Source organism: Oncorhynchus tshawytscha, linkage group LG14, assembly GCF_018296145.1.
Source record: "Oncorhynchus tshawytscha isolate Ot180627B linkage group LG14, Otsh_v2.0, whole genome shotgun sequence".
In the NCBI taxonomy this organism is placed as follows: Eukaryota; Metazoa; Chordata; class Actinopteri; order Salmoniformes; family Salmonidae; genus Oncorhynchus; species Oncorhynchus tshawytscha.
Window position 1 is genome coordinate 13698722 of NC_056442.1, and position 20254 is coordinate 13718975.

Consider the following 20254-nt stretch of genomic DNA (forward strand, 5'->3'; position numbering starts at 1 on the left):
TATGATTTGCGATTTTCAAACACTTGGTTAAAAACTTGGTTAACATGGTTAAAACAAGTGTCAGGGTAGAGAACATCCCTTCTTAAAATGAGATTATATGAATGAATACATACTGTACTGAATACAAAACCAAATGAAACAAATTTTTTCCTACATCGTTATAGGCTACGATAGGATTATAACCCCTAGTTGTTAACAAACATATATTTATAACATGATCATAAAATATAGTGTGCTATAAGCGCAGCACTTATTAATTAATAACATTATGATTTCCTATTTTACCATTATGAGTTCTTAAATAACCTAAGTTAATTATTTATTCAGGCAGCCATAGGCTGCAAATGGAATGCCGACTTCAGTGGGCAGGATCATGTCGCAAGGATCTGGTACACAATTCCTGTAAACTGAAAATATCCCAGTTCTTCCATGGTCTGCATACTCAACAGACATGTCACCGATTGAGCCCGTTTGGGATGGTCTGGATCAATCTGTACGACAGTGTTTAGTTTCCTGCAAAAATCCAGTAACTTCGCACAACCATTTCAAGAGGCGTGGTACAACATTCCACAGGTCACAATCAATAGCCTGATCATCTCTATGACCAACAGCCTATGACCAACAGTCTGTATTCCCAGTCATGTAAAATCCATAGATTAGGGCCTAACGAATGTAAGGAAATCAGTCAATTGAAATACAGTCGTGGCCAAAGGTTTTGAGAATGACACCAATATACATTTTCACAAAGTTTGCTGCTTCAGTGTCTTTAGATATGTTTTGTCAGATGTTACTTTGGAATTCTGAAGTATAATTACAAATATTTCATAAGTGTCAAAGGCTTTTATTGACAATTACATTAAGTTGATGCAAAGAGTCAATATTTGCAGTGTTGACCCTTCTTTTTCAAGACATCTGCAATCCTGGCATGCTGTCAATTAACTTCTGGGCCACATCCTGACTGATGGCAGCCCATTCTTGCATAATCAATGCTTGGAATTTGTCAGAATTTGTGGGATTTTGTTTGTCCACCCACCTCTTGAGGATTGACCACAAATTCTCAATGGGATTAAGGTCTGGGGAGTTTCCTGGCCATGGACCCAAAATATCAATATTTTGTTCCCCGAGCCACTTAGTTATCACTTTTGCCTTATGGCAAGGTGCTCCATCATGCTGGAAAAGGCATTGTTCGTCACCAAACTGTTCCTGGATGGTTGGGAGAAGTTGCTCTCGGAGGATGTGTTTGTACCATTTTTTTATTCATGGCTGTGTTCTTAGGCAAAATTGTGAGGGAGCCCACTCCCTTGGCTGAGAAGCAAACCCACACATGAATGGTCTCAGGATGCTTTACTGTTGGCATGACACAGGACTGATGGTAGCGCTCACCTTGTCTTCTCCGGACAAGCTTTTTTCCGGATGCCCCAGACAATCGGAAAGGGGATTCATCAGAGAAATAACTTTACCCCAGTCCTCAGCAGTCCAATCCCTGTACCTTTTGCAGAATATCAGTCTGTCCCTGATGTTTTTCCTGGAGAGAAGTGGCTTCTTTGCTGCCCTTCTTGACACCAGGCCATCCTCCAAAAGTCTTCACCTCACTGTGCATGCAGATGCACTCACACCTGCCTGCTGCCATTCCTGAGCAAGCTCTGTACTGGTGGTGCCCGGATCCCGCAGCTGAATCAACTTTAGGAGACGGTCCTGCTGGACTTTCTTGGGCGCCCTGAAGCCTCCTTCACAACAATTGAACCGCTCTCCTTGAAGTTCTTGATGATCCGATAATGGATGATTTAGGTGCAATCTTACTGGCAGCAATATCCTTGCCTGTGAAGCCCCTTTTGTGCCATGCAATGATGACGGCACGTGTTTCCTTGCAGGTAACCATGGTTGACAGAGGAAGAACAATGATTCCAAGCACCACCCTCCGTTTGAAGCTTCCAGTCTGTTATTCGAACTCAATCAGCATGACAGAGTGACAGAGTGATCTCCAGCCTTATCTTCGTCAACACTCACACCTGTGTTAACGAGAGAATCACTGACATGATGTCAGCTGGTCCTTTTGTGGCAGGGCTGAAATGCAGTGGATATGTTTTGGGGGGGGATTCAGTTCATTTGCATGGCAAAAAGGGACTTTGCAATTAATTTCAATTCATCTGATCACTCTTCTTCTTCTTCGTTCTGGAGTATATACAAATTATCGTCATACAAACTGAGGCAGCAGACTTTGTGAAAATTAATATTTGTGTCATTCTCAAAACTTTTGGCCACGACTGTACATGAACTGTAAATCAGTAAAATTGTTGAAATTGGTGCATGTCGCATTTTTGTTCAGTGCATATATGGATATAGTTTAATGGCAAAAATAAGCAGTCAAATGCATGTCCCAAAAAAATGTGGTTCCTGATCTTTGTTATATCTCTCAGATATAGGATGGACACTTCTGAACAAACTGCCTTTAGATTTTTTGGTGACTGTGGTTCCATTTAGTGAATGCTATTCAATGCGTTTCTATGGGCTAATGGCAGTAAAGCCAAATTACGATGTTTTTTTATACTTCAGGGGGTCTTAAGATTCCCAATAAAATAGCAAAATGATCCTTGGTATGACTTTCTTAAAGCAATTCCATTTAGCTTAGTAGAACCCCCCCCCCACAGTTGTTTTTTTAGAAAACCTTTGGTGGCATCCCTTAATCCGGGGGGTCCTCAAATTATTTGAAAATAAATCTGTTTAATTCAGTTATTTTGCAACGCATTTCAATGCATGCCAACGGAACCGGAACAAAGTCTCCTGCTGCGTTTCTGACCGTATCCAGTCAGCTTGAGAGCAAGACGTTTTCCAATTACTTTTTATGACTTCCACAAAATTACCCAAATTACATTATGCATGGTTTGCCTGCTATGAAGTGCCGAGCCCGGGTGTGTGTCTTGTTTTGGCCGGCTGATTGAAGTCGACTGGCCTGGCATCTTGGCATAGTCCAGCTGGGCCCACAAACCTTTTCTGCAGACTGTCATGTCCACTTATACACTGAGTGATGACAGAGGCCTCCCTTCTCCTTCTCACCAGCGCTATTATTAAAAGTAGTGCACTATATAGGGAATAGGGTGCCAAAAGTAGTGCACAACATCTTTAATAGGGGGCCATTTGACGCATGCTACATTTTTATTTAAAAAATATATATATTTTACCTTTATTTAACCAGGTAAGCTAGTTGAGAACAAGTTCTCATTTACAACTGCAACCTGGCCAAGATAAAGCACAGAAGTGCGACACAACAACACAGAGTTACACATGGGAGAAACAAGCGTACATTCAATAACATTTTTTTTAAAAGTCTATATACAGTGTGTGCAAATGACGTGAGGAGGCAATAAATAGGCCATGGTAGCGAAGTAATTACAATTTAGCAGATTAACACTGGAGTGATAAATGAGCAGATGATGATGTGCAAGTAGAGATACTGGTGTGCAAAAGAGCAGAAAGTAAATAAAAACAGTATGGGGATGAAGTAGGTAGATTGGGTGGGTTATTTACAGGTGGACCAAGTACAGCTGCAGCGATCGGTTAGCTGCTCAGATAGCTGATGTTTAAAGTTAGTGAGGGAAATATAGGTAATATATTTTTGCTATTCGTTCCAGTCACTGGGAGCAGAGAACTGGAAGGAAAGGCGGCCAAAGGAGGTGTTGGCTTTGGGGATGACCAGTGAGATATACCTGCTGGAGCGCGTGCTACGGGTGGGTGTTGTTATCGTGACCAGTGAGCTGAGATAAGGCGGAGCTTTACTATCATAGACTTAAGTAATGAGGGGCAGCCGACTAGAGCATACAGGTCGGAGTGGTGGGTGGTATAAGGGGCTTTGGTAACAAAACGGATGGCACTGTGATAGACTACATCCAGTTTGCTGAGTAGAGTATTGGAAGCTATTTTGTAGATGACATCGCCGTCTTCCCTACATGGCAATCGGGGGGAGCATGCAGTGCACATCCCATACCCGCTTGTCTTGAGGAATGCTCTCTGTTGTGTTGAAAGATTTAACTCATGTTGTCCTAACACATGCCTTTCCCACCTGGGCCGTAGAAAGTGACGGCAGCTCCCTCTCTCACCCACTTTTCCTCCTTCTCAGTCGGCTCGGGAGGCCAGCCTCCATTATCACCACATTGCGTGGTGGCCGTGAATTTCTCCCCCAACACGTCGTCTCTGCACATGATTTACTGGCGCTCTGCAATGGCTCTAAAATAGCAGTAAACTCCCTCGAGGAGCGTATATTAAATCACTTCCACAAACGGCTTCATGTAACAACTTAACAGGCCCGGTGGAGAAGGAACAGGATGCTACATGTAGCCTAAAACCCTCCCTCCCCTTTCTTGAAGCAGAGAATGTAGTGTAGGTCTGTAAGAGGGTACAAGTCCATCAACAAGCAAAGCCCAGAGAGTCAGGATGAGAAGCATCCCAAATAGCACCCCTTCCCCTATATAGTGCACTACTTTTGACCAGGCCCCAAAGCCCCATGTGGGCTTTGGGACCCAACCTAGTTTTTTTTCAATTAGATTTCTGTTGGCTTTTTGGGGGGGGGTCACAGAAGCCCCCATTTAAAAATTTTTTTTTTACATTGTCTTAATTTTCAAATCTCTGTATGTGCCGTTGCCCATTTCTGACCTGTTGCCAAGCTCATTTCCATAGTTACAGTACCACCATCCATTTCGCAACGAAGAAACGGAATACTAAGGCTCTAATCATAGAACGTTAAATCATCAATTCACATTTCATTAACACATTACATTTTCTTCTCTTTTATTCTGGAGATCCCCTTACATAATTGTATTGTTTTATGATGGGACAGATGTGGATACAGATAAGGAGGGAGAGCGAGTGGGGCACAGAAATGATTTAAGGAATAGACAGTTGGCCGAGCCGGGACTCAAACACCCGTCTCCATGGGGGCACGTGTGGTCCGGATTCGGGAGCGTTACCGCACAGTTCCACATAGAAATGTGAAGTGGTGCGCCGGAGTCTGGCGCACCACTTCACATTTCTATGTGGAACTGTGTTCATTGGTTAACATAAGCCTCATATTTACTTTCCACTTCTAGGCATGAGTCAGACGACTACTTCGCTAACACAACAGAGCCTACTCATAGGCCTAATCATTAGGCCTATTGTCATGCTATTCACTTGTTTCTGTACACCATATGCATGAATAAATCAACTTATGTAGAGAAAAATAGTTGTTGTCCTATGGAGATCTCATAGCGATATGGTGCTGGCAATTGAATTGCTTTTTTTAAATGAACTAACATCACCCACCTATAATCATCATTGTGTTCCCCATTAACTGTACAATGACAGCCTGTGTTTGTGGCTTGTTTTCCTTTTCCTGTATACAAATGGATGAATGTGAACTAACTAGCTTCAGTACTATAATAATTGTGATCCCAGTTGAGCTGTGTAATGACCGTTATATTGTGTGGTTTATTTCCCCTGCAGCCCACACGCCAGACAACAGCTTCCTGGGCTTTGTGGTGGAGCAACACCTGAACGCCAGCGACATCCGCCACATTGACGAAGTCAAGCGGCAGAACCAGTCGCTGGTCTACGGCAAGGTGGACAACTTCTGGAAGGTACGGCGCTTCAGCTTGTGTATCCCGTGTGGCTGGCATGGCCAAGGTTTTGCGTTAAACTCCGTCAGTGTTCAAATTCAACATTCACTCTTGGGGGTGCCTAATGTGTCTTGGTGTTGTCTGATGTTGAAATCTGATCACCCTCATACTTAAAATGTATGTATGCACTCACTGTTGCTTTGGGAAAATGTGTCTGCTACATAGCATTTATTATAATGTTATTTACATTGTGTACAAACTCTGCTCAGCTCTTAGTTATTTGGGAGCAGTGGTAACGTTTTGTCGTGGACAAAAATATATGCTTTTGTCTACATCAGCATTGGAGGGTGAAGCTGAATATGGTAGAGTAGTGTTCTTTAGTTGGAATTTTGAATATCATGTCACCAACTGGAGACTCTCCTTGTTTAGAACAACAAATGATAAGTGATCTAGTTCCCAGACATCAACACTACTAGAATAGAGCTCAAAGAGTAGGAAGTGCTGCTCAGTTGAGTTCAATGGGAAACTGGTCCCATCCCTTGATCACAGGGAAATAGACAACACTGTGGATGCTTTTAAGGAGACTGTAGTGACTGAAGTGACAGTGTCCACTGAGCCTTGCTTTGCACAGAATGCCTTTCAAGATGAAAGCACCAGACACGCTACACCATAAGTTCTTGGGACCCGGTGTATGGAATCTATTGTAACCCAGTTCCTTAACTCTTGAAAGAAAGTCACTGGAACACTTTGAAAACCTTGGGCCAAGTTTTTTGGGAGATTTAATGGAGACTAGTAGTATTCCTTTAGAAACCATATTCCCGAGTTTCTTATTATTATGTTGATAAATAGTTGATTTCAGCTCTACTCACTGATTAGTTATAATATATTCCAACTCAGACTCTGTTGTGCAGAGGCATTGTCGCAGGGATTATTTCATCTAAGACATAAAGGGTTTATAGATTGTAGCTACACCAGCCACAAGCGTTTTGCGTGCGATTCGCTCGTTGGCACATTACACATTGTTGGATTACTGCCTACTCTGTATGTCTTGGTGAGATTTGATAAGGGCTGCGATGATGACAAACATTGTAAAGAAGCCGGTTGGAACATTTTAAGCCAGCCATCTTTCGGAGGTCTAACACACAGGGTGTGCATCCCAAATGGGCCCTGGCCAAAAGTAGTGCACTATAAAGGGAATAGAGTGCCATTTTGGACGCAACCAGTGGAACTCAGGCGGAAGCAGAATCTACAAACAAAAAAGCAGAGGTAATTTCAGATCTGTGGCGAACAACGCCTAGCTTTTATCATAATCAGCTGACACAAAGTCGTCAGATGAGAGTTGTGAGATGCCAGTCATGCCACCCACAACCCAACCTGGTCATCCCGGTTAAGGGACCTGGGTTCAAATAGTATTTATTTTCTCTCAAAGGTGTATTAGATTGAGCCTGGTGTACCAGATGTGCAGGGGTTGCACTTTTGGGACTATTCGATTGGTGCCATTGCGCCAGGTCATTCAACAACAAATGCTATTTGAACTCAGGTCTGTGACCACACAAAGAAATGACCATGTCTTGCAGAACCAGCATCCACACACAACACTTATTTGTCTAACACAACAGGCCTATATTAACCATGTAGTGCAGCTTGCCACACGCCCTCTCAAACCCGCATGCGGCACAGCACAGTGGGCCATTTAGTCTCTCTTAAAGGGCAGAGTGCCAAACTCCCATCACTTCTCCTTGAAAAACATTAGCAGCTAATCAGACACCCCGTCGTGTTCATTACCTCAGTTTTTAATTAAACAGCCATTTCAGAGGAGTCTCTGGTAATGAATGAACATGAGAAGAAAAGGCCTCCCTCGCACTTTCCCTCCCTGAATCTGCGGGGGCTGGCTGCAGTGCCTTGTGAGGGACTACTATGATGATGTCACGAGACCTGATCGGCTATTTGCTTTTCATCAAGGAAACCAGGAAACAGCCTTTCAACTCCCTCATATTTTGGGATTGTGGTATTTACTGCTCCCTACAAGGCTAGAACATGATGAGAGGTGGGCGTACAAAAATAAGAGGTCAGAGATCCTGTGTAGTGAGACATCTAGTACCAAGTACCTTTGCGACTTTAACAACATTCAGTGACCAAACAAACATCATTGCCTCCAATCGCTTTGTCTCTGATAGTCATTTGTTTTTCCGATGTAATGTCACACAGAGCCCAGAAGCTCTTCACTAAGGGGAATATTCCCTGTCTCTTATCAGTATGCTGAAGTGCACCGCTAGCTTCTCTCTTCCCCTCTCTGCAGGTGTGGGAATGGAGCCGTTTGCGTCCCAAATGGCACCCTGGTCCAAAGTAGTGCGCTATGTAGGGAATAGGGTGCCGTTTGTGGTACAGCAATTGTGTGCGGAGGTCTGATTTATAACGGGTACAGAATGGACGGTAATTGCTGTATCCATATAGGAGAGATTTATCGGCTTTATGAGTGGCTTTAAATGTAATTAGGCACAGCAGAGGAGGCATCTGTCTGCCGTCACTGTGTGGTCTACATACTCAAGCACAACTTTCAGATCATTTCACCGGCAAACTCTAATGAGAATAATCCACTATTCTTGCTGTCTGGAGTGCCTCCATGCGTATCGCTGCTCTCGTGCTAGTAAATGTGTTGCCGAAGTATTAAATCTCAATTAGAGCAAAATGTATAATTTATTACTTAGGCTACACAATGGTTTTGATTTGAGTTAATGAATTTAAAAAAAGGTCTGGTATGATTTGGTAGTAGTTAACTGCAATGAAAGATGAAGTAAAGGTAGGCTGTTAAGTTCCTGCATTGGAGTTATCATAGTTATCAAGGTGCCATTTCCATAACATCAACCTTCAGTCCTACTTTTCCCTATGAACATACAGTTGAAGTCTGAAGTTTACCTTAGACAAATACATTTAAACTCCGTTTTTCACAATCCCTGACATTTAATCCGAGTAAAAATTACCTGTTTTAGGTCAGTTAGGATCACCACTTTTTTTTAAGAATGTGAAATGTCAGAATAATTGTAGAGAGAATTATTTATTTCAACTTTTATTTATTTTATCACATTCCCAGTGGGTCAGAAGTTTACATACACTCAATTATTATTTGGTAGCATTGCCTTTAAATTGTTTAACTTGGGTCAAATGTTTCGGGTAGCCTTCCACAAGCTTGGGTGAATTTTGTCCCATTCCTCCTTACAGAGCTGGTGTAACTGAGTCAGGTTTGTAGGCCTCCTTGCTCGCACACACTTTTTCAGTTCTGCCCACAAATTTTCTATAGGGTTGAGGTCAGGGCTTTGTGATGGCCACTCCAATACCTTTACTTTGTTTTCCTCAAGCCATTTTGCCACAACTTTGGAAGTATGCTTGGGGTCATTATCCATTTGGAAGACCCATTTGCGGCCAAGCTTTAACATCCCTACTGATATCTTGAGATGTTGCTTCAATATATCAACATAATTCTCCTACCTCATGATGCCATCTATTTTGTGAAGTGCACCAGACCCTCCTGCAGCAAAGCACCCACACACATGATGCTGCCACCTTGTGCTTCAAGGTTGGGATGGTGTTCTTCAGCTTTTAATCCTCCCCCTTTTTCCTACAAACGTAACGATGGTCATTATGGCCAAACAGTTCTATTTTTGTTTCATCAGACCAGAGGACATTTCTCCAAAAAGTACGATCTTTGTCCCCATGTGCAGTTGAAGACCATAGTCTGGCTTTTTTGTGGCGGTCTTGGAGCAGTGGCTTCTTCCTTGCTGAGCGGCCTTTCAGGTTGTGTCGATATGGGACTCGTTTTACTGTGGATATAGATACTTTTGTACCTGTTTCCTCCAGCATCTTCACAAGGTCCTTTGCTGTTGTTCTGGGATTGATTTGCACTTTTCGCACCAAAGTAGGTTCATCTCCAGGAGACAGATCGCGTCACCTTCCTGAGCAGTATGATGGCTGCGTGGTCCCATGGTGTTTATACTTGCATACTTGATAAAGGAATTTACATGTTTAAAGTAATGACTAAAGAATTCCACCCTGAAACGTATTTAACGGTGTGAAATGTTTTAGAATTTTAAGACTATAATCCAATAATGTATGTGTGGGACAAGTTAAGAGGGAGAAATGTATGGTTGAGAAAACAGAGGCTGGTAGACTACACATGACCTGGTTATGGCTCTGAAAACGCTGACAACAGGAAAGAGGGCCTTTAAGGCCTCTAATCTAGGGAGGAGAGGAACTGCGAGAAACTGCCAAGGCTGGTAGAAAAGTGATAAGAGTGTGTGTGTGTGTGTGGGTGGGGGGGAGGATTCTCTTGACAACTTGGTCATTCGAGCCGGATCTCAATACCTGTTTTTGTCGTCCCATGGGAGTGCCGAAAACCGTGCACGGGCAGATCAGAGATCTGTAGATTAAAGACCTGGCCCCATTCTGAGGGTTCTTTACAGGCCGATGGCGAACTGGTACACGACAGAAATGGTGACGAGATCCAACCAAAATGTCAATCTCCGCTGCAAGGATAAGGTCAGTAATCTTTATTTATTAGTTTGGGGGTTAACCTCTCTAGGGTACATGGGATGGTAGCGTTCCACCTCGTCAACAGCCAGTGAACATGCAGGGTGCCAAATTCAAAACAACAGAAATCCCATAATTAAAATTCCGCAAACATATATGTACTGTGGGGCAAAAAAGTATTTAGTCAGCCACCAATTGTGCAAGTTCTCCCACTTAAAAATATGAGAGGCCTGTAATTTTCATCATAAGTACACTTCAACTATGACAGACAAAATGAGAAGAAAAAAAATCCAGAAAATCACATTGTAGGATTTTTAATGAATTTATTTGCAAATTATGGTGGAAAATAAGTATTTGGTCAATAACAAAAGTTTCTCAATACTTTGTTATATACCCTTTGTTCGCAATGCCAGAGGTCAAACGTTTTCTGTAAGTCTTCACAAGTGGGAGAACCTGCACAATTGGTGGCTGACTAAATACTTTTTTGCCCCACTGTATTTTACACCATTTTAAAGATACACTTGTTGTAAATCCAGCCACAGTGTACGATTTCAAAAAGGCTTTACGACGAAAGTAAACCAAAAGATTATGTTAGGTCAGAGCCAAGTCACAGAAAAACAGCCAAAGAGAGGAGTCACAAAAAGCAGAAATATAGATCAAATTAATCACTAACCTTTGATGATCTTCATCAGACGACATTCATGGGACTTCATGTTACGCAATTACATGTATGTTTTGTTTGGTAAAGTTCATATTTATATCCAAAAATCTGAGTTTACATTGGCGCGTTATGTTCAGTAGTTCCAAAACATCCGTTGATTTTGCAGAGAGCCACATCAATTTACAGAAATACTCATAATAAACATTGATAAAAGATACAACTGTTATGCATGGAATTTTAGATCCACTTCTCCTTGATGCAACCGCTGTGTCAGATTTTTTTTTTTTTTACTTTACAGAAAAAGCACACCATGCAATAATCTGAGTACGGCGCTCAGAGACCAAAACAAACCATACAGATATCCGCCATGTTGTGTCGTCATCAGAAGTCAGAAATGGCATTATAAATATTCACTTACCTTTGATGATCTTCACCCGTATGCACTCCCAGGAATCCCAGTTCCACAATAAATGTTTGTTTTGTTCGATAATGTCCATTATTTATGTCCAAATACCTCCTTGTTGTTCGCGCGTTCAGTACATAATCCAAACTCATGCAAGTCCAGCGGAAAGTACAGAAGAAAAGTTCAAAAAGTTCCGTTACAGTCCGTAGAAACATGTCAAACGAAGTATAGAATCAATCTTTAGGATGTTTTTAACATAAATCTTCAATAATGTTCCAACCGGAGAATTCCTTTGTCTGTAGAATTGCAATGGAACAGAGCTCAGAGCTCGCTCTCATGTGAACGCGCGAGTCTGAGCTCGTGGCTCTCTGACAGACCTCTGACTCATTCCCCTCTCATTTGCCCCAACTTCACAGTCGAAGCATCAAACAAGGTTCTAAAGACTGTTGGGAAGTGCAATATGACCCCATAGACACTGTGTATTCGATAGGCCAAGAGTTGAAAAACTACAAACCTCAGATTTCCCACTTCCGGATTGGATTTTTTCTCAGGTTTTTGCCTGCCATATTAGTTCTGTTATACTCACAGACATCATTCAAACGATTTTAGAAACTTCAGAGTGTTTTTGATCCAAATGTACTAATTATATGCATATTCTAGGCAGTTTAATTTGGGCAAGCTTTTCATCCAAAATTCCCAATGCTGCCCCCTACCCTAGAGAAGTTGAGTTTAAAAACTCGCTTAAAATGTACTTTAACTTCTTGCGTCTAGCAATCCCGTATCCGGGAGCGTAATCATAGCCTCAAGCTCATTACCATAACGCAACAATATTTTTAAGCAGTTTTACTGGTTGATATGTGAAGGATAGTTGTTTGATTTAAAATTCTAACAATATATTGAATGTTTGTCACTTGAACAATGAAAGGATGGTGGTGATTATCCTCAAACTACAAGTTTAAACTATTCATGAAAATCGCAAATGAAATGAAAGAAATATATTCACTCACAAGCTTAGCCTTTTGTTAACAACACTGTCATCTCAGATTTTCAAAATATGCTTTTCAACCATAGCTACACAAGCATTTGTGTATTGATAGCCTATAGCATAGCATTAAGCCTAGCATTCAGCAGGCAACATTTTCACAAAAACAAGAAAAGCATTCAAATAAAATAATTTACCTTTGAAGAACTTTGGATGTTTTCAATGAGGAGACTCTGTTAGATAGCAAATGTTCATTTTTTCCAAAAATATTATTTGTGTAGGAGAAATCGCTCCGTTTTGTTCATCACGTTTGGCTAAGAAAAAAATCTGAAAATGCAGTCTCTACAACGCCAAACTTTTTACCAAATTAACTCCATAATATCGACAGAAACATGGCAAAAGTTGTTTAGAATCAATCCTCAAGGTGTTTTTCACATATCTATTCGATGATAAATCATTCGTGGCAGTTGTGTTTCTCCTCGAAGCAAACGGAAAAATACACGCAGCTGGAGATTACGCAATAATTGCGAATGAGGACACCAAGCGGCCACCTGGTAGATGTAGTCTCTTAAGGTCAATCTTCCAATGATATGCCTACAAATACGTCACAATGCTGCAGACACCTTGGGGAAAACGTGGAAAAGGTAAGCTGACTCCTAGCTCCTCCACAGCCATATAAGGAGTCATTGCCATGAGGCGGTTTTAAAAAATGCGGCATTTCCTGATTGGATTTTTATCTGGGTTTTTTCTGTAACATCAGTTCTGTGGCACTCACAGACAATATCTTTGCAGTTTTGGAAACGTCAGTGTTTTCTTTCCAAAGCTGTCAATTATACGCATAGTCGAGCATCTTTTCGTGACAAAATATCTTGTTTAAAATGGGAACGTTTTTCATCCAAAAATTAAAATCGCGCCCCCTAGTTATAAAAGGTTAATGGACTGAATTAAATTCCTCTAGAGCATTAGTCAAAATAGAGTGGGAAAGGCTTGATTCTTAAAACTAACCGTATTGATTTGTATCGGGTAAACTGTCCATATAATCTAATGTAGAGAAAGTTTAAACTGCCTAGAATATGCATATAATTAGTACATTTGGATAAAAAACACTCTGAAGTTTCTAAAACCGTTTTGAATGATGTCTGTGAGTGTTGGCGGCACTGCGTACCAGATCACTGAAACAAGGGGACGGGATGGGTCCGAAATGATTCGTGGTAGTTAAGTCCATTACCAAAAAACTACCCTGTATTGAGATAGTCCGAGACTGTTGAAAATATACAGGGGGAATTGAACTTGTTGAGTATTGGTGTTGAGATTCATTCAAATAATTAACAGATAGAAATCCTGCTAGGATTGAACTTGTTGAGTATTGGTGTAGAGATGCATTAAAATAGTTAACAGATAGAAATCCAATTAACAAGGGTTTAGGATTATTCTAAGAATGTGCGTAGGTAAATAAAAACCATATAATCCTATACCGTATCGGAGAATTTTCTAAAAAACTAAAAACAACAACAGAGGATACCATGGGTGGCAAATCCTCAAAGGAGGTCCCGGGATGTACCGGGGATGAGAGATATGAGTCAAAAGACAAAATAAATGTATATTATGGCCCAAAATGGAGAAAGAGGTACGGGTTCACTGGATGTTTAGACACAGATCAGTTAGAAGCCATGATCATACAAATGCATAAGAATTGCAGGGATAATGAGGGAAAACAGCAGGTAGAAGGATTAGACACAGCCAGGGTGCGGCTAGCTGAAGCTAGAAAGAGAATGGAGGGAGCAAAGAAAAAGGAAGTAACTAAGAAAGAATAAGTAACTAGCCAAGAGTATCTAATGGCCACTCTAGGAGAGATAGCCGAGAAGGGTGGAGGTGAGAAAAGACAAAGAACTTTGAAGAGAGAAGACCGAGAGGGACCCAACTGTAGCAAGCCAGGACATTTGGACAAGGAGTGTGAGGAACCATGCATGCGCTGCGATAAGTTGGGCCACAATCACAGAGACTGTAGAAAGAATAAGGACAGAAAGGACAGGGGACAAAGGCAAGAACAGAGAGAAAAAGGTCAGGCGCCCAGACTCAGAAGAGGAAAAGAACAGAAAGGAGCAGAGTATCTAATAGTAACTATTGGGGTAATTGTAGATAAGCATAAAGGAGGCTGTAAGGGGAAAAGACCTAAGAGACAAGGGAAAAAATGGACAGGATCAGAGGATAGAAAGTGTTTCAATTGCGATAAGACAGGACATCTCGCCCGGGAGTGTAAGGCTCCCTGTAAACATTGTGACCGAGTAGAACACTACCACCGAAACTGCAAACTTAAGGGGAAGGACAGGCGCGACAATCGAGAGAGTAAGAGAGAGACGGAGACAACGAGAGCGAGAGCAGAGAGATATGGATATGAGACAGCACCAACTTTTTATTAAATATCACTGATTCCTTATGCTGAGAAATATACTACATTTGCGACAGAAAAAAAAGGTTATTGACAGTGCTATTGTTTGTACAGATGAGCTTGGTACCTTCAGGCATTTGTAAATTGCTTCCAAGGATGAACCAGATTTGTGGAGGTCTACAATGTTTTTTCTGAGGGCTTGGCTGATTTATTTTGATTTTCCCATGATGTCAAGCAAAGAGGCACTGAGTTCAAAGGCAGGCCTTGAAATACATCCACAGGTACACCTCCGATAGTCTAATTGACATCATTTGAGTCAATCAGAAGCTTCTAAAGCCATGACATAATTCTCTGGAATTTTGCAAGCTGTTTAAAGGCACAGTCAACTTAGTGTACGTAAACTTCTGACCCACTGGAATTGTGATACAGTGAATTATAAGTGAAATAATCTGTCTGTAAACAATTTTTGGAAGAATGACTTGTGTCATGCACGAAGTAGATGTCCTAACCGACTTGCCAAAACCATAGTTTGTTAACAAGAAATTTGTGGAGTGGTTGAAAAATGGGTTTTAATGATTCCAACCTAAGTGTATGTAAACTTCCGACTTCAACTGTAGGTGTCATTTGAGACGGGGGGTGTACTACATTATACAACGGGGTGGTTCTAATCGTGGATGCTAATTGGTTAAAACCGCGTTCTAGCCGGTGTCTATTCCACAAGTTAACTCCTGCCAAGGCTTTGATGTTGAAATGCCTATTTACTGTTCCATCTCACTGACCAATCCACTGTCTCATCAGCCCAACCAGAGAATTTATAAACTTGATCTCTACTGTAAAAAAAAACATCTTGACATCATCTCCCCTTCCTTTTCGACTAGCCTTTGGTTTTCAACAGTGGAAATTTGTTAAAACCTTGCTGTCTGTCTCCGACCTTTGCAACATGGTTTCAATATTGAAATTCAATCTCCACTGTCCCATTGAGAATTAACGTGAAAGGACAAGACATACCGCTTCATGAAATCATGAATCGGCATAATTTTATGGATATATATACAAAGAAATGTCAATAGGTCAAACGAAATGAAATTGTCCTGCTGAAAAGTGAATGAATCTCCCAGTGTCTGCTAGAAAGCAGACTGAACCAGGATTTCCTTTAGGATTTTACCCGTGCTTAGCTCAATTCCATAAAAAAATTTATCCTGAAAACCACCCCACCCAGTGCTTAACAATTACAAGCATGCCCATAACATGATGCAGCCACCACTATGCTTGAAAATATAGAGAGTGGTACTCCGTAATGTGTTGTATTGAATTTGCACCAAAGTTAACACTTTGTATTCAGGACAAAAAGTGAATTGCTTTGCCACATTCTTTGCAGTATTACTTTAGTGCCTTGTTGCCAACAGAATGCATGTTTTGAAATGTATAGACTTACTTTTTTCACTCTGTTAAGTTAGTATTGTGTAGTAGCTAAAGTGATGTTGATCCATCCTCAGTTTTCTCCTATCACAGCCATTAAACTCTGTTACTGTTTTAAAGGAGGCCTGTATCTTTGTAGTGACTGGGTATATTAATACACCATCCAAAGTGTAATTAATATCTTCATCATGCTGTAAGGGATTCAATGTCTGCTATTTTTTTGTACATATCTACCAACAGGTGCCCTTTGTGAGGCATTGGAAAACAGCCCTAGTCTTTGTGGTTGAATCTGTGTTTGTATGTGTGGGGTACAGAGAGGAGGTAGTCATTCAAAAACCATGTTAAACACTATTATTGCACACAGTGAGTCCATGCAACTTATTATGTGACTTGTTAAGCAAATGTTTACCCCTGAACTTATTTAGGCTTGCCATAACACAGGGTTGAATACTTATTGACTCAAAACATTTCAGCTTTTCATTTTTAATTAATTTGTTTTAAATATATTGGCACGGTTAACTTGCCCTCGACTTTAACTTGGGCCTAACAACACTCGTGCCAATATATCCTCAACACTGGTTTCTCTGGGATTATCACTTAAATATCTTACTCCTCAAGTGCACAATGGCAGTAGGTACCACATGGAATAACTGATGCCTTTGGCTGCTGGTTCACTCCCTTTACATTGTCCAGGTCAGCCATGGGATGTGAACCAGCAACCCTCAGGTTAATAGCCCTGAAACAACACCACCAACAGTGTCCAAGATCTGCAATGCAAACTGGTTGAATCTACCAGGTCATCTCGAACAGTCACAGACATGTTTGAAGTGGGAGAGGGAAGGTGATAACCGAGCAGCCAAAAAACAGGCCTCTCAAGGAGCCGTTGCCACGGCAACCCGGCTTGAGCCGAGCACACTCACCGAGGCAGAATGAAGGGTGACTGTTGGTTGCGGCTCTGCGCACTCTGAAACGGAAGTTGTTTGAGTCTTGTTGTTGTGAGATTAGGTGGTTGAGGCTGTGTTTACTTTGGAGGTCCTGGGCTGGTGTGAATACACGTGGTCTGCGGATTCTCTAAAACGACGTGCCACACCTGTCAGATGGATGGATTCATTTGGCAAATGAGAAATACTCTAACAGTTTGAAACAATTTTGTGCACAAAATTTGAGAGAAATATGCTTTGTGCATATGGAACATTTCTGTGATCTTTTATTTCAGCTCATGAATCATGCGACCAATACTTTACATGTTGCGTTTATATTTTTATTCAGAATAGAAAGTGCGGTGAGAATATAGACAGCGAGAGGGTGGGTGAGAAAAAGAGAGGAAGAGAGAAAGATGGAGAGGTAGGGAAGGAGAGACGGCGGGAGGGTGTGAACATGGAGATGGAGAGAGAAAGTTAGACACAGACAGAGAGAGAGGGAGGGAGAGATATAAAAAATAAACACCGGTCCCCCTGGCCTTAGATCAGGGGAGGATGACACTGGTGTTTGAAATGCTAATGTTGGCTGACAGACAGCGCCCACAGTCCTCCCAGTGCACAAAGATCCATCAATGTAACCCTGACATGTTTTTCCTCACTGAGCCACTCACAGACACGCTAGGGCGCATACATTAGCGTGAGCACTCGCACACGTACAAATACTCATGCTTACAAACAAACCCACACATATTCTTCTAGCTGTACAGAAAAACTCACTGAAATATAGGCTACATCCAGGCTGTATCACCACCGGCCGTGATTGGGAGTCCCATAGGGCGGCGCACAATTGGCCCAGCGTCATCCGATGTAGGCCGTCATTGTAAAACAAGAATTCCTTCTTAACTGACTTGCCTAGTTAAATAAAAAGAACACACGACTGATGAATCAGGAACAGACTTACAAACGTACCAAGATACGGTATCTGGAGATTCCAAGGGCCGTGATTCTCTACAACTGAATGCAGTTCTATTTTATAGAACAAAAAAATGCTGGATAGTGAACAATGACGGAAAAGCCTTTGTGCAAACAAACTTCCAATCAAATATTTTACATTGTTTACTATCCAGCATCAACTTATTTTTGTTCTATAGTATTTCATCCCATGATCAAAGAGCAACTCATGGATGAACTATAAACCAAAGAAGTGCTCCTCTGCTGTTCTATTTTAATTGGATTCAATGAAGCTCATAACCCATTACAAATGATTTAGCGTACGGTCATATTGCCCCTGTGAGAGTACATGGGTTGTATTCACACTTGGTAGGTTCTCTCCACTGCCAGAATAATCTGCTCCAGTATCCCAACACATGCTGGTGAGCCCTGCATAACACGAGGGCCTCTTCGGCTGAGCTCAATGGGCTAACGCAGTCTTGTCAAACAATACAAAACCTCAGAAAGGGAAAGAGGGATACCTAGTCAGTTGTACAATTGAATGCATTCAACTGAAATGTGTCTTCCGCATTTAACCCAACTCCAGAACACATTCACACACACATACTTTTCCAGGTGATTTACAATGTAATAAAAGCCTATCCTCTCTCGTTTTGATCATCTGCCACAAGCTGATGTACTGGTTTGATTATTTCCCTAATACTACTCCCCATAAAGGCTAAGGAAGGCAGTGAATCAGCTTCCTCACCAAAGTCAGCCTGACATCATGTTGTCTTCATTATCTTGGTCCTCGGGTCAATGTCCCTCAGTTTTCATTTACAGGTGGGAGGCACACAAGTGCTTGCGCGCACACACATACTCGCATTTGCACACTAGCGTAGACACTCTCACACAAACACACACACTGACAGGATTTCTCTGAACAACACAGAAGGTATGAGTTACTTACAATAAACCAGCATGTCCTCATTCCAGAAACACACTGAACTGGAATAATGTTCTTTAAGAACCTTTTATGGAGTGAGATTAGACTCTTAATTTGGTAAATATACAGTACCAGTCAGAAGTTTGGACACACCTACTCATTCAAGGGTTTTTCTGTTTTCTACATTTGTAGAATAATAGTAAAGACATCAAAACTAACACATATAGAATAATGTAGTTACCAAAAAAGTGATGAACAAATCTAAATATATTTTAGATTGTTCAAAGTAGCCACCCTTTGCCTGGATGACAGTTTTGCACACTCTTGGCAATTGGAGGGTGTGTCAATGCACCCAGTCACTACAAAGATACAGGTGTTCTTCCTAACTCAGTTGCCGGAGAGGAAGGAAACTACTCAGGGATTTCACCATTAGGCCAATGGTGACTTTAAAACATTTACAGAGTTTAATGGCTGTGATGGGAGAAAACTGAGGATGGATCAACAACATTGTAGTTACTCCACAATACTACCCTAATTGACATAGTAAAAGAAGGAAGCATGTACGGAATACAAATATTCCAAAACATACATCCTGTTTGCAACAAGGCACTAAAGTAGTACTGTAGAAAAATGTGGCAAGCAAATCACTTTTTTATCCTGAATATAAAGTGTTATGTTTGGGGCAAATACAATACAACACAGAGTACCACTCTCCATATTTTCCAGCATAGTGGTGGCTGCATCATGTTATGGGTATGCTTGTAATGATTAAAATAAACTGAATGGAGCTAAGCACAGGCAAACTCCATACACTGGGAGATGAATTCCCCTTCCCGTGGGACAATTTACAACTATTGGATGTGCAATTACACGTACAAATTTGCTTGTGGATCTGTATTTGTGGTTTACAGAATTTTCAGACTTTCTCTTTCTACTGGTTTTATGTTGTACAATCCACAAATGTGGCTATGGTGTCCATATTAGGACACCCTCAGTCTATGCAGGAGATGACTGTCCTTTCCTCCTTTCTTAGATCCCTTTCATCATTTTCTTTCCTAGATCCCTTTCCTTTCCTCCTTTCCTCCCCTCCTTTGCTTTTCAGTTTTTTCTAGTGAATGATCCTGAGTGGCCGATTTTACAGTTTTGACTTAAATCTGCTTGAAAATCTATGGCAAGACAACCAACTTGACAGAGCTTGAAGAATTTTGATAAAAAAATAATGGGCAAATATTGCACAATCCACAGTCTTAGACACTTACCCCAAAAGACTAAAGGTGTTTCTAACATGCATTGGCTCAAGGGGGTAAATACTCATTTAATCAAGATATAGCAATGTTTTATTTTTCTTCATCTTTGACTATATAGAGTATTTTGTGTAGATCATTGACAAAAAATAACCGAATCCATCCAAGACTATAGATCAAGACCAACTAGAAAGCATGCACACACATTTATCACAAACATTTGTCGTAAGAAAATAGTTACGCTAATC

The 20254-nt window shown here is 41.2% G+C and overlaps 1 protein-coding gene across 1 annotated transcript in view; it reads left to right on the forward strand.

The window, feature by feature from the left end:
• LOC112253925 (alpha-1,6-mannosylglycoprotein 6-beta-N-acetylglucosaminyltransferase A) overlaps positions 1-20254 on the forward strand; it is a 115969-nt gene that overhangs the window by 78267 nt on the left and 17448 nt on the right. The window contains exon 11 of the mRNA XM_024426034.2: positions 5476-5609. Within this exon, the coding sequence (XP_024281802.1) occupies positions 5476-5609 (134 nt within the window). The remainder of the gene's footprint in view (positions 1-5475; positions 5610-20254) is intronic.